This window comes from Epinephelus moara, chromosome 11 (assembly GCF_006386435.1).
Source record: "Epinephelus moara isolate mb chromosome 11, YSFRI_EMoa_1.0, whole genome shotgun sequence".
NCBI classification, from domain to species: Eukaryota; Metazoa; Chordata; class Actinopteri; order Perciformes; family Serranidae; genus Epinephelus; species Epinephelus moara.
This window is the reverse complement of record NC_065516.1, coordinates 19769305-19786422: the sequence shown is the minus strand read 5'-3', so window position 1 is coordinate 19786422 and position 17118 is coordinate 19769305. Positions and strand designations below refer to the sequence as shown.

The 17118-nt window shown below is 41.6% G+C and overlaps 1 protein-coding gene across 1 annotated transcript in view; it reads right to left on the bottom strand.

Moving 5' to 3' along the window:
- Positions 1-17118, bottom strand: part of oxsr1b (oxidative stress responsive kinase 1b) — a 52671-nt gene that overhangs the window by 31049 nt on the left and 4504 nt on the right. Inside the window, exons 2-3 of the mRNA XM_050056673.1 lie at positions 11934-12046; positions 2847-2955 (exon numbers count right to left, since the gene is read on the bottom strand). Of these exons, the coding sequence (XP_049912630.1) occupies positions 2847-2955; positions 11934-12046 (222 nt within the window). The remainder of the gene's footprint in view (positions 1-2846; positions 2956-11933; positions 12047-17118) is intronic.

Sequence of the window (17118 nt, the reverse complement as noted above, 5' to 3'; positions counted from 1 at the left end):
TCTAGTCGGCCCTTGTTGGCATTAGTTGCAGAGCAAGCGGAGCCTGTTGGTGAGTAAAATCACACCAACTGACAGTTCAGCTTAGCGCACGAGAAAAGAAACCGAAGTGAGGAAAGCAAACAAACAGCTAAAGTCAAGAGGGTGTGTGATCCAAACAAACTTGCTATATAAGGTTAGATTATTACTGAGCTCTTTAGCGGAAACGATTTGTAAGTGTTTGTGTTATCATAGCTAGCGCAAGCTAAATATTTGTTCTTTCAACATCAGGCTGTGTTGTTAATGAACTAACTGGCTAACTAGCATCTTGGATCGATCTTGTGGGTCTTCTGGTTTCCCTATCTGAATGCTGAATGCAGAGTACCAGTTATTTCCTCTCATGTAGATGCAGAACATATGTGCTAGTTGGCTGTTAGCTGCAGTCTTTCCAGTGTGTTCAAGTACAACTTTCTTACCAAGACACAGGTGACATAAAGCAACATTTAGTGGTGCCTGGGCCGATAGAGGTACATCGCTGTTATCAGAGGTGAGTAATATGTGCCAGTGAAAGACCAGTCAGGCACAGTAAAGTTGGCATTCATACTTCTACCACTAGATAGATATTTCGACCATTTCTGCATTTTGTGCAGAGATCTTTTTGACTATTCTGTATAGTTGCTAGCTAGAAGCAGAGTGCGGATTGCTGGCACAACTTCACCTTCTTCCAAAGTGCATGGAGAGGGGAAAATGTCTGAAGAGATAAAACTCTAGCCACACTTACAGGACAACTGTCAAGATCACTTCAATGCTGCATGCCTAATCATGTTGGTCTAACAATAAAGTTGGTCTGTATACTACTAGTCTTGCTAGCTAGTTTTCACATATTCTAAACCTCTACATGTGGTCTTAAGGTCCTACATCTGTAGGTAAGGTCTGTAGGAGGTGAGTCGTGTGAAGTCGTCCTGTCATGGCTGCCTCAAACCAATTTGTAAAGCAATTTATGGGCTTATTTTTCTCCTGTAACACAAAAAAACATCTATATCTATCTACAAACAATTTTTTTTCAAATAAGCTGAGCTACTTCACAGTGTTTTCACATACCCCATGGCAACTGCTGCAGTACACCCGGGGGTAAAAGTATCATGCTGCACTGGTATCTGCCAGTGCAACATGAGTGACATACCTACTATAAGTGGCATACCGATAGTCAACCACTAAGAAATGGTATATGCCAAAACAAGAGTAGCATACCATCAGTTAATTCTGTATTGTGGCTCAATAAAACATAGCTTATCCAGACATGTAAGTATTTAGGCGATTGTTTAGCAACTTTTCCAGCAAACTACTAAGCTCTCATCTGTAGCAAATGTGAAAATATTGCTAAACCAGTGTGATCTAGTGGTCTAACAACATTCTTCTATTAAGAATGAAACCTGTTCTATAGGAATGTATTCTGCTGCTTCATCATATGGCACTTTACAAACAAACATTGCTGATGTAAAAACATGTCAGTGCTTTGTTAGATCAACTGTCGAGCTGTTAACAGTCTTTCAACAGCAGAAGACACAAGACAGGATGGAGTCGGAGGGTGGAGGGTTTCTTACGCTCCATCAAGCCAGAGGAACAGACAGCGGTTGGCCTTCCTCTGGGCTGGTATGCTCTGCCCTGTGGAGTGATGGTCTATAAACCCGACCTCATTTGAGGTCTGTCTCCATGGCAGACGTCGCCATGGCCATCATTTAATTACTCCGCACAATAAAACTCAACATCAAGGGCCTCTGTTTAACTAGGATAAGGGGAACGGGAGAGGCCATCTTAAGTGGTGTCAGCTCCCACTGTGAGGCTGGCCGTCTGCTCAAGCGTCGCTTGGTGGGCACTGTGCCCCCGGGCCCAGCTGCAAGGCGGCTGCCAAGCGGCTCATGACTTGAGTGTATCCGAGGGAGCCAGGCGTGCCACCTGGGCACTATCCGTTACAGTGGGACGCTGTTTACACAGGAATAAGGAAGGGTAGAAACAGAGTGTAAATGTTTAGCGTGTGGATGTATCTGTGTACACTTGTATAATTACGTGTGTGAGACTGAAAGCAGGATTAAGAGAAGAACGACTGACCATTTTTTGACTCTTTGTAAACAAAAGGCCATTACACTTATCTCTGAAGATGGTGCTTAATGCTTGTTAAATGTGTGGTACAGGACGCTTTCATCTACACGCTGTTTGTGTCCAAGAGCCCTCACACGCTCGTTGTAAAAGCTCGTCTCCCTCACAGTCTGATCCAGAACCACAAATACTCCACTTGTTGGTGAAAATTAAAATGAACAAAACAATGACAAGCAGATGAAATCGTTGCATTTTGAGGTCTATTTCTCCATGGTGGCCTCCTCTTCATGCTCCTCTCACTAGTTAATTGCAGCACTGCCACATGGGTGCCATGACGCCGGCCTGCGGGCTGTTATTACCTCTGCCCTGTCATTAGCTCCTGCACTGTTACTGAGTTAAAGCCCGGAAAGAGCTGCAGCTCACATGGGACACAATGAGGATCAGTGCTGTCACATTCCCTACAATCACAGTTAACATCACCAGCAGCAAGTAGCCCATCTCTTCCTACTGCCCCTCTCTCATCATGAGGGGCCCTGCCAAACATTCTGGACCCCCCAGATGATAACCAAAACACATCTGTTGTGTTAACAAAACTAATTTAACTGTGGCTTAAAACAGTGCTCCAAGCTAGTGCACAAAAAGTGTACATCTTTTTTTTTTTTTTGCCTGTCTGGGATCTAGACATTCAAATGGACGAGCAGAAGAAAAGGTCAGTATAATATAACTCTGACACATGATGGAAGAAGACAGCCTTGGAAGACATTTGCACTTACCACCACTGAGCAGCTTCATGACCAGCCACAGCTCATCCTTCACCACGAACGAGGTGTAGTAAGACACAATGTTGGGGTGGTGGCACTGGCTCATGGCCTGGATCTCTTTCTGTTAGAGGAAGAAAAAGACAGAGACAGATTCAAATTAATTAGAAATGTACAAAGCATTTCGATGATCTAATGACACACCATTTGACCTGACAGTGCTGGTAGAATCTGACACTTTGCCACATCATCATTTAGTGGAAACTGATTAAAGTTTTATAGCAGAGCCAATATATCTTTATTATTAATATCCTTATTAGTCTCACTTCTGAAGCAGCAAAGGACCATTTTAGTGCTCTTACCAGTTGTAGTGGTTGTGAAATGACCCGTGAAACACAAAATATACACTTCCTTATGTTTCATCCAAGACAGATACCATGCCTAGCCATTCTCATTTGGTGCCCACGAAAAGGTATGAGAAAAGCCTGGAGGCAATAAACCAAACACAGGCACAATAAATGTGTACGCCTTTAATGCTGCAGCTATTCTTAAGATTTAGTGCGATACTCAAGATCTTAATGACGTCAGTAGACAGAAGAGAAATAGGCTAGGTCAATATAATGCATATCTATGCAGAAGTGAAAAAACAGCCGCGACTCAGCCCTTTATACAGCTGTAAGCTCTCTCTCTCTCTCTCTGTGTGTGTGTGTGTGTGTGTGTGTGTGTATGTGTGTGAGAGAGTGAGAGAGTTTGGAAAGCAGGAGAGCTGAGGTAATGCTGGCACAGAAGTCTAATCCGTCACTTCAGCAACAGTCCTAAAGTCATTTGAGGATAGACAAGCTTCCTAAGAAAGACAAAATCTTTCTGACTCCAGAGTTGGGACCACTGATTCACAGAGGGTTTGCTTCTGTTTCTGCACTCACTTGACAAATGACTGAACCTGTTACTGGAGCTCCAAACTAATGCACAGTATCTCTGTACATGTTGCCATAGTTACGTCTATAACTGAAGGCCTAACCGTAATGGGATATACATACAAAGCTCTTCAAGAATGTCTAAGAGTTATGTTATATCACTTAAAACTATTGATTGTGTATCTTACAAATATTTAGTGAACTTGTTTAATGGGTATTTATCTGTACTATAGTACTCCTAGGGCTGGGTATAAAATTACAATAGCACTACCAGTTGCAGAGACCTTAAAGTGATACCAATGCCAATGGAGTACCTTATTCAATACCCATGATGTTAATTGAGTAGCGTGTAGTATCGCCATGCATTTGAACATGTTTGTGGCATCCTGCCAAACCGAACTGCCGAGTCCTTTACATAAACCGCACTCGACCCCACCACAGACTGTCAGGGTTGAAGCTGCTGCTGCGGGAGTGTGAGCTCCAAGTCAGGGGCAGTTGTGAGATTCTGCATGGCAACACACACATAGCAACAGGGCTAACTGTTAGCATCATGCAGCTAAAGTTACCTAAAGGTAATAAAGGTTTTTAATGACAGAGTCGAGACGTTTCGGTGTCAGTGTGAGTTTGCTAGGATCATTTAAATGCTTGGGGTTTTGGATGTTAGCTGCTGCTGCTGTGTTAGCTCATGGTAACCGAAGTCTTGGATTAGCGAGTGACCTTGTTTATTGGTAAATTTCAGTCGCATGCATCTGCGGTTTTGAAATTACGTCAGGTAGCTGTTGAAAAAACAGGACGAGAATATGTAGCTGTCCACCTGAACACCTCTTTCTTAATTTTCATTTCAACTGACATCATGGCTCCAGAGATGGCAGCAACAGAAAGTTTGCTGATCCGGCGGGGAGTCGGGACGGTGTAGAGATCAGAAGATCAGACCCTTTGTGCAAAAAGGGTCAGTAGCAGGTATCGTTTGACTAGAGATGTTTCGATACTACTTGGTGCTGGGTTATTCTGGTCGAACTGGGTAACAAGTACAGACACCCAGCCCTAGGTGCTACAGTCAGGAAAAAAAGTAGTACCATTAATCAAACTGAGAAGCACAATTTTATTGAAAACTCAAATATAGTCCAATTAAGAGCTGAAAGGATGAGTCGATTAATAGATTAGTAAATTGAATGTCACTGACATCCCTGCTTAGTGACGTAAAAGGTTATCACGCAGAGTATAAATTACAACAGCAACCTTCCACAGGAACACATTTTACATTTAAAGTTAAGTAAAGCACTGGAGAAAATACAATCATTTGACATCCTACCCACATCTAAGTAGTGATCAATGTCAAATTCCCCTATTTGTGCCAAGTACAAAGACGTCCAGGGTGTGTTTAGACATTACATCTTATTGTGTATTTCCCCCCTTTTCCCAGTCTTTGTGCTAAGCTATGCTAAACATGTGCCAGATCTGCAGTATCTCTGTACTAGATGCACTGAGGTGAAATCAATACTGTCCTCCTCATCTAATTATGGCTTTTACCACAAACTACCATATTTCCCAACATTTCAGAGTGTTATTCAAAACAGCTTTTGAGTGTTGCACCATGACAGGTGCGCCACAAGCCTGTTAACTGAGGAACCTTAACACCGCTGCTGAAAACATTTGTTAAAGGCATTAATCAATAGATGCTTGTGGGTCAAACCGTAAGCCTGATGTTCCATCAGCATAAATGCTTAGCTTACACAATATGCATTAGCAGCAGTATGCCTCCGCTGCAGAGTCATCACTATTGAGCCCATGGCCTTCACTGAGTGCCTTCGCCGAGAGAGGCAGGTGACATCATTATGCCATTTAGAAAGCACTTGACAAAAGAGGGTTAAGAGCATGAACTGAGTCATAATAAGGGTGGATACAGACTGTGCGTGAAACAATCATTGGACCATGACAAGTATAGACATGTTTAAATGCACACAGATATGTAGAGGACATAGTGTCAGTCAAAGATTTTCAGAGCACTGAGGTTTCATTCAGATTGAGCAGCAACAACCTTTTGACCAACAGGTGAGCCTACACACCACTCTGCTTCCCAACTAAAGCCGTTTTTGATTATCAAGCAGTCTAATAACTTCCAGTCTGTCGGGCCAGACGGCGAGATCTGTGGGTCGTCTCCCCTATCATTCTTTCTCTGGATACTACAGGCTGAGAGAGAACAATAATGATATAGCCTGTTGGCTGCTAACTGGCTTCACTGGAGCCTAACCCCCCTCTGTTCTCAGCACAGTGGAAGAGGAAGGTCATCACAGCTCTGTGGGCCAGGGTAACCCCAGAAAAGAAAAACAATGGGATAACAGGGAGGATATCGTGCTCTGGCAGTTGGCAGGTTTTCCCATCTTTTCCAGCAGACAATGTGTGAATCAGAGAGACTCTTTGTTGTGGGGATTAGGTCACTGTAAACCTATGCTGCGGCAAAGACAGTGGAAATGTTCTCACCGCTCAAAGCCATTCACATTACTTCTTTCTGCCTAACCTTCAGTGTAAAACCTTTGACATTAAATGAAATTTTGCTTTGTGAAAATATTTTTGCAGGATATCTCGGTGCTGACTGGAAAACAAAGACATTTAACAGTATTTCCGCATGATGACACAGCTATGAACAGACACAGAGAAATACTCCTCCCAGTCTTTGTTTTGGCTTTTGTGTCTGGTTGCTGCAATGACCTCATCCTAATACACAAGACATTTAGGGCAGTTTCATTCAAACAAACCAACCTGCAAACCACAGGCGACACACCTGTCTGCCATTATACACAAAGCCTCCACAAACACAAACGCTTTCACTCTCTCATGATAAAATTTTGATGACAGCAGCAGATGAAACACTTAGGGTAACCTGTGTGGGACATCATTGTAAAGTGATTTTTTCATAATGACCATCTGTGTTACACTCATAAGCTGCATACAATTAGCATAGTATATTTCTCCCTCAACACTACTTCTGCATGAGTTAGCTGTATACTGTAACATCTATCAGAGGAATATTTTCAGGGCTACACCCGTCTCAGATTTTGTCAGTCAAATCAGATTTGGCTGTTCAATATGAATATTCGCCTTTTTTTTTCTTCCAGGAAGTTTTAAAGTTTGAACGGGCTCAGTGGGATGCTCACAGTAACAGCAGCATTCACCGTACTAATAGTGAAAAAAGTTACCTGCATTAAGGACAGATCGGAAATGCACAACAACATATTTTGCAGACACTAGATTTTAAACAAAAGCCAGAAACTGTGGGTTGCATTAAGTTGCAGTGCGCTGTAATTTCACCACTTCTAAGCAGAAGAGAGAAGATAAAATTATCTCAGAGCTTTATTGTGTGAAGCCTCTCCTCCTCCAGGCCGCTGCATTGTGTCCGCAGCTCTCTGTATCACAGAGTAGCGTGAAAGTCAAGAGCCCTCGCCCCATAGCAAAAACTGGGGACCAAACGTCCCTAGAAGTACACTGCACAGCAAACCGACTAGCAGAAAAATACGACTTAAAGCAATCTCAGACGACTGAGAAGTCTCGGACCGACTTTCAGGGGGCAGCCCTAATTTTTTTTTTATTAACAGTTAAGCCCCAAAAGAAAACTAGAATTATCGCTTTGTCAATGTATGCCTCCACGACCCCGTCAAGTTGCAGTTATAGTTTATTTACAGTTTACAGTATCCATGTTTTCACAGACATGGATGCTTCACACAGAAGATCTATACGATCAGCAAAGTTTCAAGGTGGGCACCCAAAAAAAAAAAACTCTCTCCTGTTCCCGAGTTATGATGTTGAGTAATGGCTAAAGAAGTGTTTCTGCAGGAAATTAGTATCCTATTAGACATTTGTGTGAAATTTTGTCATGATTAGCATATGAATTCTTGAGTTATGGCCAAAAACATGTTTTGTGAGGTCACAGTGACCTTGACTTTTGACTTCCGACCACCAAATTCTGATCAGTTCATTCTTGAGTCCAAGTGGACGGTTGTGCCAAATTTGAGGAAATTCCCTTAAGATGTTCTTGAGATACCACGTTCACAAGCATGTGATGGACGAGATCACAGTGACCTTGGCTTTTAACTAGCAACCACTAAATACATCATCCTTGGCTCAAAGTGAATGTTTGTGCAAAATTTGATGACACTCCCTCAAGGTGTTGAGATATCGTGTTCCCGAGAATGATACAAGGATATAGTGACCTTGACCTTTGACTACCAAAATCTAATCAGTTAATCCTCAACTCAAAGCGGACATTGGTGCCAAATATGGAAAAAAAAAAAATCAAGGCATTCTTGAGATATCACGTTCTTGAGAATGAGACAGGTTCACAGTGACCTTGACCTTTGGCCTATGACTACCAAAATCTAATCAGTTCATTGATAATCCAAGTAGACATTTATGCCAAATTCTCAAAAAGCATTCTTGAGATATCACGTTCACGATAATGGGATGGACGGACGACCAAAAAACATGATGCCTCTGGCCACAGGTATCGCCGGTGCAGAGGCATAAAAATCAAGGCAATGTTCTGAATGCTATGCTACTATTCTTGGTTTGTTGTTCAACACATAGCATTTGAATATCGTTATTTTGTCAGAAGTCAATCAACAAATTAGCCTATGAATAAGAAACTGACAAGGAATACATTTTATAGTACAATAAAATTAGTTTTTGTTTGTTAGTTTTGTTTAGAAAGAACTGTCAACTCTGTTGCTATCTTCAGTCTGACACTGCATCCACTCTGACCAGTCACTGGAGACCAATGAATCCACCTCAATCTAATCTTATTTTAAATCGACACTGATGCATAGCCATGCCAACATACTGTTTTTGCCTGAGGTTGAAGAGTGGAGCAGAGCACCAAAATAAACTACGATGTTGCACAGTATTAAGAAAACACGTCGTTTATTTTAATCCAACAGCCTCAATAGTAGCATCTATCTTGTCTATAGCGGTGGCCATTGTTGTTATCACTCCTCCTTTGTTCTGGTACACATCTTAACAACAGCATTAGTCCTGTCCATAGCAGTGATTGGCTAATCATTACTCCCCGCACTGCACTCATTTGATCAATTGCTTTATTAACTGAGAAACCTGTTGTTTCATGCCATGATGCCAGATGAATCTGTCAACTCAGTCGAGTAGGCGGATTCAAAGGCCAAAACCCAGGCAATACATACACCTGTTAAACAATACATGCCAAAAGGTTGACATATTTTCTCTCAATCTTAACTTCATCTTTTTTGCCGAGGACCAGCAGGCAGACTGCAGGCGGAAAATTCAGATCAATAACATCAGACCAGACATCCATCCACTCATTCCACCCATCTAATAAAACGATCTTTCTCTCCCTAATGGAAATCACATTGGTTTATAGAGTCAGTAACCTTTGTCTGATATCTCTCTGACATGTCAATACAAATTACTGTTTTTTCTACAAAGCCTGAGTAAAATAGGCCATTCATTGAGACATGACTGATGTCACTTTGGTTTATGTATTAAGCAGAACTGGGACTGACCTATTCTATTTTGTTATGGGTCTATAAATTCATGTTAAAGCCCTTCAAGATCCAAGCTAAACACTAAATCCCTTCAGTAGGTTTCCATACAGATTCCTCAGGAAATAGACCACACCATACCCACAGCTTTTTCTGTATTAGGCCTGATCTTTGCAGTATTTGGCGTGTCGGAGGACCTTGAAACTGAGCAAAAAAATAAATGACCTATTGTCACAAACTGAATACAGTGCTGGGTCACAAACTGGTGCCACAGAATCACACTGATGGCAGACACACAGAGAGGCCACTATAGAAGCAATGTTACGTCACTATCAGTTACTCAGAGCCTAACACACACTTCCAGTATGACCCAATCTCACTGCAGCACGCACACATCTACACACACGCAATAAACTACTGAGGAATGGAGACACCGCCGATCTGCAATTGATGAGGAAACTGACAAAACGTTCATGTTTATGCCGAGAGCACGAATATGCCTCTGAATCACTTCCTTTAGCGTGCTTCAGTGTTCCTTTACCATAAATAACTACTTTTACCAAAACACACCCAATATGTTTATCAGGTCGCTGTGATCTGAAGGTGTTTTATAGTGATTTCAAGCCAAAAATCGATTGGTACTGTGTTGTGAATAAGCCATAACCACATAGGAGCACTCATAATTTCTCTCATAAGTATCAATGAATAATTAAAGCCAACAGTCGTAACAATTGTGTAATTATGCAAGAGGATATTCAAACTGCAACGCACACAAGTTGTAAACAAACCTCCTCCACATCCAGCTCCAGTCACTCAAAAGTGCCTGTCCATCAAACTGCTGTGCCAGGAATAACTACAACATACCACTGCATATAAAGACATGACAGATTGTTGCTTTCCTGACATTACAGAATTTAACAGGTGAGATTTAAGAACGGCTTCTTTAAAACTCTTTGCATCCTCTTTAAAAGCTGCTACTTTAGGGAAGTGATCTGGGTTCAATTTAATGCTTCCTCGCTGCTTAACCGGGTACCCAGCAGGCTGTGGAATTGGAGGGGTTGGGGGGCCACTGGCAGGAAATCTGACCTCGCTGTATTCCATGTGACCGCCTGCTCCGAGAATCCGGGAGCAGCATTCCCCTGATTCATCCTCCAGAAATCGGGGGGGTGAGGGGGTTCTTCCTCGGTATAGTATTGCCAGCGAGTAGTGAGAAATCTGCCAGTGATCTCTGGCCATAATCTTCCATGAACACGTATAGGCTTACACAATATTTATTTCCCACAGGTTACTTTCACAGACTTTTGGATGACAGCTAGGAGCGAGGACTGGAAAAATCCATCAATCACACTTCTGGTCTAAGTTAACAGCAGCGCATTTCCCAGTGTCAGACCAAAACCTGATATCTGGTGTATATGGTGCAAAAAATAAAGGCCAGCTACCAGGCGGCTTTCCCCAGGCCATGTATTGTGACATCTTTCTCAACTGTTTGACAAATACATATTGTGCATAAAAAACTCTCCAAACCCAGAACACAAGCCACAAACGAGCACCTAATCATCTCTACGTGCAGGGGCGTTTGATATAATCCCCCCACCTCTTGAGCTCAGTCGTAAACCGCATGTCACACAGTAAATGATGTGCTGAGCTCGGGTACGAGATTGCATTGGGGTATAAAGACATCATACGGTCTGCAGGAAGATGTCCCACGGTGGTCTAATAGTTTCCTGGCAGTAAGTGGAGTCCTTCTGCAGAGAACAACCAGAATAGTGTTTGAAGTGACAGAGATGATTGGAGGGAGGGTTTGGAGAAAACGAGTAATGAAAAGCAGAGGTGGAACTAACTCCATCCACACGCACAGACCACAGAGACAAAGCCCTAAATGAAATCTCGTGCTGCGAGGTTATAACTCCCTTTGATCACGCATAAAAAGTAGCAAGGTCACAAAAATGTTCCAAAGCCTACTGAAATCACATTTAGTCATCCCTTTTTGAGGCTAAAATAAAGCCAACGTGTTTTTTAAGTCTATTATTCTGCATTTCTTATTATTTAAAAGGAAAAAAGTCTTTGGGGAAATATCAGGAATGCTCATTTTCCGTTTTGGCCGGCTTGAGGGGCGTGTCGGTGTTTGATTGACAGCAGCTGGCAAGCTGCCGGACTGCCAGTGTTACACAGTGGGGTACGAAAGACAGAGTAAATAAACTTGCGCTGTAGCCTGCATGTCATCAGCGGACAGCGTGTTGATATGGGTATTGAAAAGTGAGGACCAAACCAGCATCTCACTCAACCAAAGTGACATTAAAAAGGTACGTTAACAGGCTGGTTAATGTGCTGCAGCTGAACAGCTAAGATAATTAACATTCTAGCCTGAAAACTGACGTTAGCAGTGCACTTTCACCCACTGAATGTTTGCTTGGCTGCTCGTTCAACAAGGTGCAGGACAAGACGCATGTTCATGTTTGTAAGTAAGATAAGAAGGAGACTTTTGCAGGAAAGAGTCTGTGGGTCTTGTGCGGAGTAGCAGGCTGCTGTCTGACTCACTGTAAGCGTCAGCTCTACTTATTATGTTACTACTGTATTCAAGATTTGATTGGCTGTAGCAGACAAAAAAAATATGCAATTCAATTTCAGCTGGACTTTTAATCTAATATGCATTTACTCGCAGAGTTGTGTGTGCGTCTTACCAGAAGTTCGTCCATACTAGTCTGGCACTTCTCGAGATTGATGCGTTTGATGGCCACCTTTTCCTTGCGTGGTAAACAGTAGGCTGCCTGAACCACTGCTGTGGCCCCACTCCCTAAAACACACAGGAAAAAAAACACCTTAATTATGATTCACTATAACCAAACAGTAGTGATATTAGAAATACAAGACTGTCAGTGCTGTTGTACAGTAGAACCCAACTTTGGCACATACACTACATTCATTTTAGTTATATCCTCAGGCTGTCCGGGCTTCTTTTAATTGTTTGCCTTTTCCCTAACCCCTGTCTACATCCAAAAAATAATGGCTACTGTAGGAAAATAAACCTAACTTTTATCCTTACTTCAAAATTCTCCAGAGTTCAACAAGGTTAAGCGGAGTTCTGCTTTGACAGTTCATCCGATTTCTCTTTGGCACAGCTTAACTGTCTCTTCATCAATTATGAATCAGCTTTCCCAAATCCCGCCTGATGAAGCGGGACTGATTGGGGCCGGTGACTCTGCTAAACGAGACATCCCCCGGGAGGCGTCGGTGGGAGGTTTATGCCAGAGAAGACCAAAGCCTGATTCTTATACAGTTTAGACATTTCCCTTTTCATATCCTTGGCACAGTCCGAAGATTTTGTTTACTGTTCATTGAAAACTGGCGGTTTTTCTTTACAGCACCAAATGCCACGATCCAGAGGTAGCTCTAAAAATAGGAGGATTCAAGGATCCAAAGGTTTATCCACCACATACACACCTAATATATGTAGCAAAGTGCATGTGGCCTCCTCCTACAGTTGTGTGAATAAAGGAACAATGTTGCTAATCAGTTTTCCATATGTGCATTTTACCAGCGTTTCAAGACTCGGACACTTTAAATCTTCCCAAGTTTTCCATGCCACCTGGTCTAAAAGTTGGATCATAGCGTGACTGAGAAGTCTAGTTGATACCACCCTAACTACTATTTTGATGTACAAGCAAACAACACATAGATTACAATCTGATTAAAGCTTAAATCCTACAACAGAGGGCTAATCTTTATTTTGAATAACGTGTGATAGTCAGATAAAAGCTTGTAATATCCTCCTCAGGAGAGGTACGCCTGTTGTTCCTGTTTCGTGTGAGGTCACTTCACTGCCCCCTCAATGCTCTTATTTAATGCCATGCACGCACACGACTGTTTCCACAAGACCTCTGGAGTATACGTGATGCTGAGCAATGCTGGGAGCACATTGTCCTCTGGCAACAGGCTTTGGTGAGTTAAAGAGCGAGCGGTGAGTCGGTCCGCCCTCCAGTAAGCTTTTCCTAACCTCCTGTGCCCTCATCTTAGCTATGCCCAAATATTAACAAAGTGCTCATTGTTTGGAGTTTTCATTGAGCCAGTGGTGTAGGGAGGGTTTTAGAAATGGCTACATTGAAGAAAAAAAACATTTCCCTGAATTTAATTAAAAAGTAAAGTTGTCCCTGAAGACGTGACCGCTTTTTATTTAACTGTTTTCATTCAAGATAATTATGACTTCAGGCTGTGTGAGAGAAGCAGAGAATGAAACAGCATAACACTATTCAACATAGCTGAGACTGAGTTTAACCACAAGCTCTTACTTTTTATAATGCAAGAGTTTGTTTGCAGTCACATGACTACAATGACCTGAAATTCAAAGGGTTAGATGAACCTGTACACAACAAGTATCGTCAGAAAATTGAAATTCACATTGGATGTGATTCATACAAAATGAAGACCTATTTGCCCTGTGTGGACGCGACTGTCAGTGAAAACTTCCTCGTCCTTCAGACCTCCTACGACACTGCAAGCCAAAAGAAAGCGTACAAGAGTCTAGAGGACTACATAGACTATTTTGTGTGCTGAACCAAGGTAGTATTAAAACTGCTTGCGCTTGAGCATTACCGTCTTTTAGATTTCAACTCTGTACATGGATACACTGCTAGCATCAGGCTACTAGCTAGCTAACTAGCGGGTCGGGTGTTCCTAGGGGTACTTTGGAGTACTGCAGGGGGCACATGAGGGTTTTAGTAAAAGTAAATTTAAAAAATATCAGTCATGCATGATTCCGAAATTAATCATACTATAAGTGAAGCAAGTGAAAATGTATGTTTGAGAGACCTCATTTTATGTATTTAATATTCCTATTTTTAATGTAATCATCATAATCAAGTTTGTTTGTTCCCTTTCAACCAAAAATGTTTTGTTCTGGTCAGGGGATAGCCAAATTGATAGATAAAACATTTCAAAAGGCGGTAAGTTATTAAAAAAAGTTTGAAAACCACTATCCTCAACTGGGTCAACTGGGCTGGTTAAACGCCACAAAAAACCTGGGGTTGTTGCCAAAATTATAGAGGAGTTGTCATGACACATGGTAATTACATGGCACTCAAGACATGTTTAACTCAAGGCTTTATTGTAAATGTTTACATTTCATGTTAGTTGAACCCATTCCTCCAGACTTGGGCCAAAAGTTTTTGATCCACGTCTGACGTCATTTCTCTGAGGTTATTTTTATTTGTACTTCACCCCTTTACATATTACTGTTTTTGGGAGTCAAACAGGGTGTCTACAGGTATCAGACAGTTCAAATTATTGCTTTTTAAGACCCTTTCAAGATACCTTTTAACCAAATTTAGGACATAATTTTGGACAAATCATGTTTCACTGATTAAAGCATCGCAGGTAAGCATTGCAGGCAAGTCATATATATGTGGTCTTGCGCAGAGGTGAGTGTTATGTAGGAATATGGTTAATACAGTAAGATTTCATAACATTTTGCCAACAGGTAAGTGCATGTGTGAAGTAAAATGACAGTATTATAGTTTTCAAAAGGTTTGTAACATCAGAAATGTGGACTTTTATATAGAAAAGCTTCACTCATTTTCATGAAAACAAATCAAAAGATGCATAAATGAAAATTAGATCAAATATTTGTAGCAGTTAAGACCTCACAAATGTCAAATTTAAGACTATATAATGACTGTTGTAACATTGAAATTAAGACATTTTAAGACTTCTTAAGGACCAATCAACTGGAACAGCTATAAACAGCCCAAATCATAGGTATTTGTGCAGTGTTGGTAGTTGCTGCCTCCAGTTGCTTGCCCTCCATCTAGACAGCACACCAAGTTATGACGTCATACGCAAGAAGCTTTAAACAGCAAACTCCTTGTAATTTCCTGTAACTGACAGACAGTAACAGCCACCTTAATCACCATGAATATGCTGCATGTGAAAGCCTACTTTCTACAGCTGTAGTGGGTGCCATCTATTGACTGGCAACCTCTGATAATGTGTTGCTGGCCTTGCTCAACTCTTCAGCATCCAAAGTGATCACAGCTCACTCAGCCATTGCTCAAAACTAAGGGGCTGACCAGGGCTGTAAATATATCCTTCAGCCCCCCTCCAACCACCGCCACCACCTCTACCTCCACCACCAATACCAAACAAACCTCTGAGGCTGGCCAGTGATAGGGAGCTCAGCCCTGGCTTGACCACAGGGAGCCAGTTACCCTGTACACATTGGAGTGTAAATTCCTCCACACAAACAAACAGCCAGTCGTCAGGGGTGGCTGGACAAGCTGGAGAGCATGTGTGCTCGTATGTGTGTGTTGGGGAGGGCGTAGGGGGGTGAAAAGGGAGGAAATTGTTGGGTTTGCAGCAGGCAAGGTCAGGGGGCACCAAGGTTGTGCTGGCCAATTAGACTAAAGAAGCCCAATCTAGCAGCCAGTTGGGACCTTGAGTTAATATAGACCTGATGCTCTTTGATATTTGCTATTTCCAAGCTTAGCACAAGGTTATTCTGCCCGGAGTGGTCATGTCTCAACCATTTGTATCCAGTTACATATCAAATACCTCAGGGGTTCTTTGATGTTTTAATCAAAGCTGTATATTGTTTACTTATATTATGATGAACTTATAAAATAAGCCATACACAGTCACATCAACATCATCACCGCCTTGTCCATCTGAATGTGAGGAACACAAAACAGCCATCCACACAAGGCTTTTAAAAAGTAAGGCCAACATCTAATTTGCTTAACAGTTTGGCACAGACATCAAGGCTGCATTTAAAACAGTAGGTATTTCTTTTTTTCTCTTTTGTAAATTACTTAAAAATGATCAGATTACAAACAGAGCAGGGGTCAGCTCTTTACAAAGACAGATAAAAAAACTCCATCTGTCAATATTCTCTATTTCTTGCGGCCCAGCAACAAGATTCAACTTGTTTTGGAAGTGGACGGCTAAATCAAATCTATATATTAAGTTACCAAATTAGGCAAAATCAAATGAAGATGATCCAGCTGCCAGCTGAAAATGTGGCGTTTTGACGTAGCTGAGGGATACTAAGATATGCGCGCCTTTTAGGCTTGTTGATTTCTTCTCTTTGTTTGCATCTTATTTCCATTTCATATTTCCTAGTGTTGTTAACATTTTAAGACAAAAAAACCCAGGGAAAAAATATCTAACTAATTACAGTATGCAGCTGCTCTTATTTTCTTTTGTGTGTGTCAGAAGCCAAAATAAACCCAAAACATGTCAAGAAAACCTCTAAAAAGCACATGCTCTGCAGAGAATTCCTTTTCTGTTCCCGGTACTTAACATTTAAAATTATCCCAGCAATTATTCAAGAGTTAGCACTGATCTCAGATCTCAGTTTTCTTAACTGATATGGTTGTGAGCTTTACAAATACCAAGACCTCAATTTACTGTGAGAATTTTTCCGACTCCTAAAACACGTTTAGCTGCAAGTTTCACTCTGCAATTTGTGATTTATTGTCTTTCCACACATTTTGCTTGAACGTTCACTCTATATGTGCGACAATCTGTTACAGCTCTAAATGCAGAGGTACTTTAGATAGCGAAAGAAGTTGCAGACAGGGTGAGACAACTTTTCTCTTTCCCTCTTGTGGGGGAGAAATTGACAAAACAATCATGATCTTTGAGAAAGCAGCCCATGTTGTCTGTAAGCATGTTTCCTCAAAACAAATCCAGCTTTGCATGAGAAGCCTTATACGCATTATACTATAAGCTGGCAATGTGTGAATGGGACATGCAAGAGTTTTTTCGTCACAATGGACTTATCTGTTTAACCCTAAATACTCCAGTGAGGGCTTGCCATTCACCCGCAAGCTGACATGTTTGCTCTTAAAGGAGCTGACATACGAATATGGAATG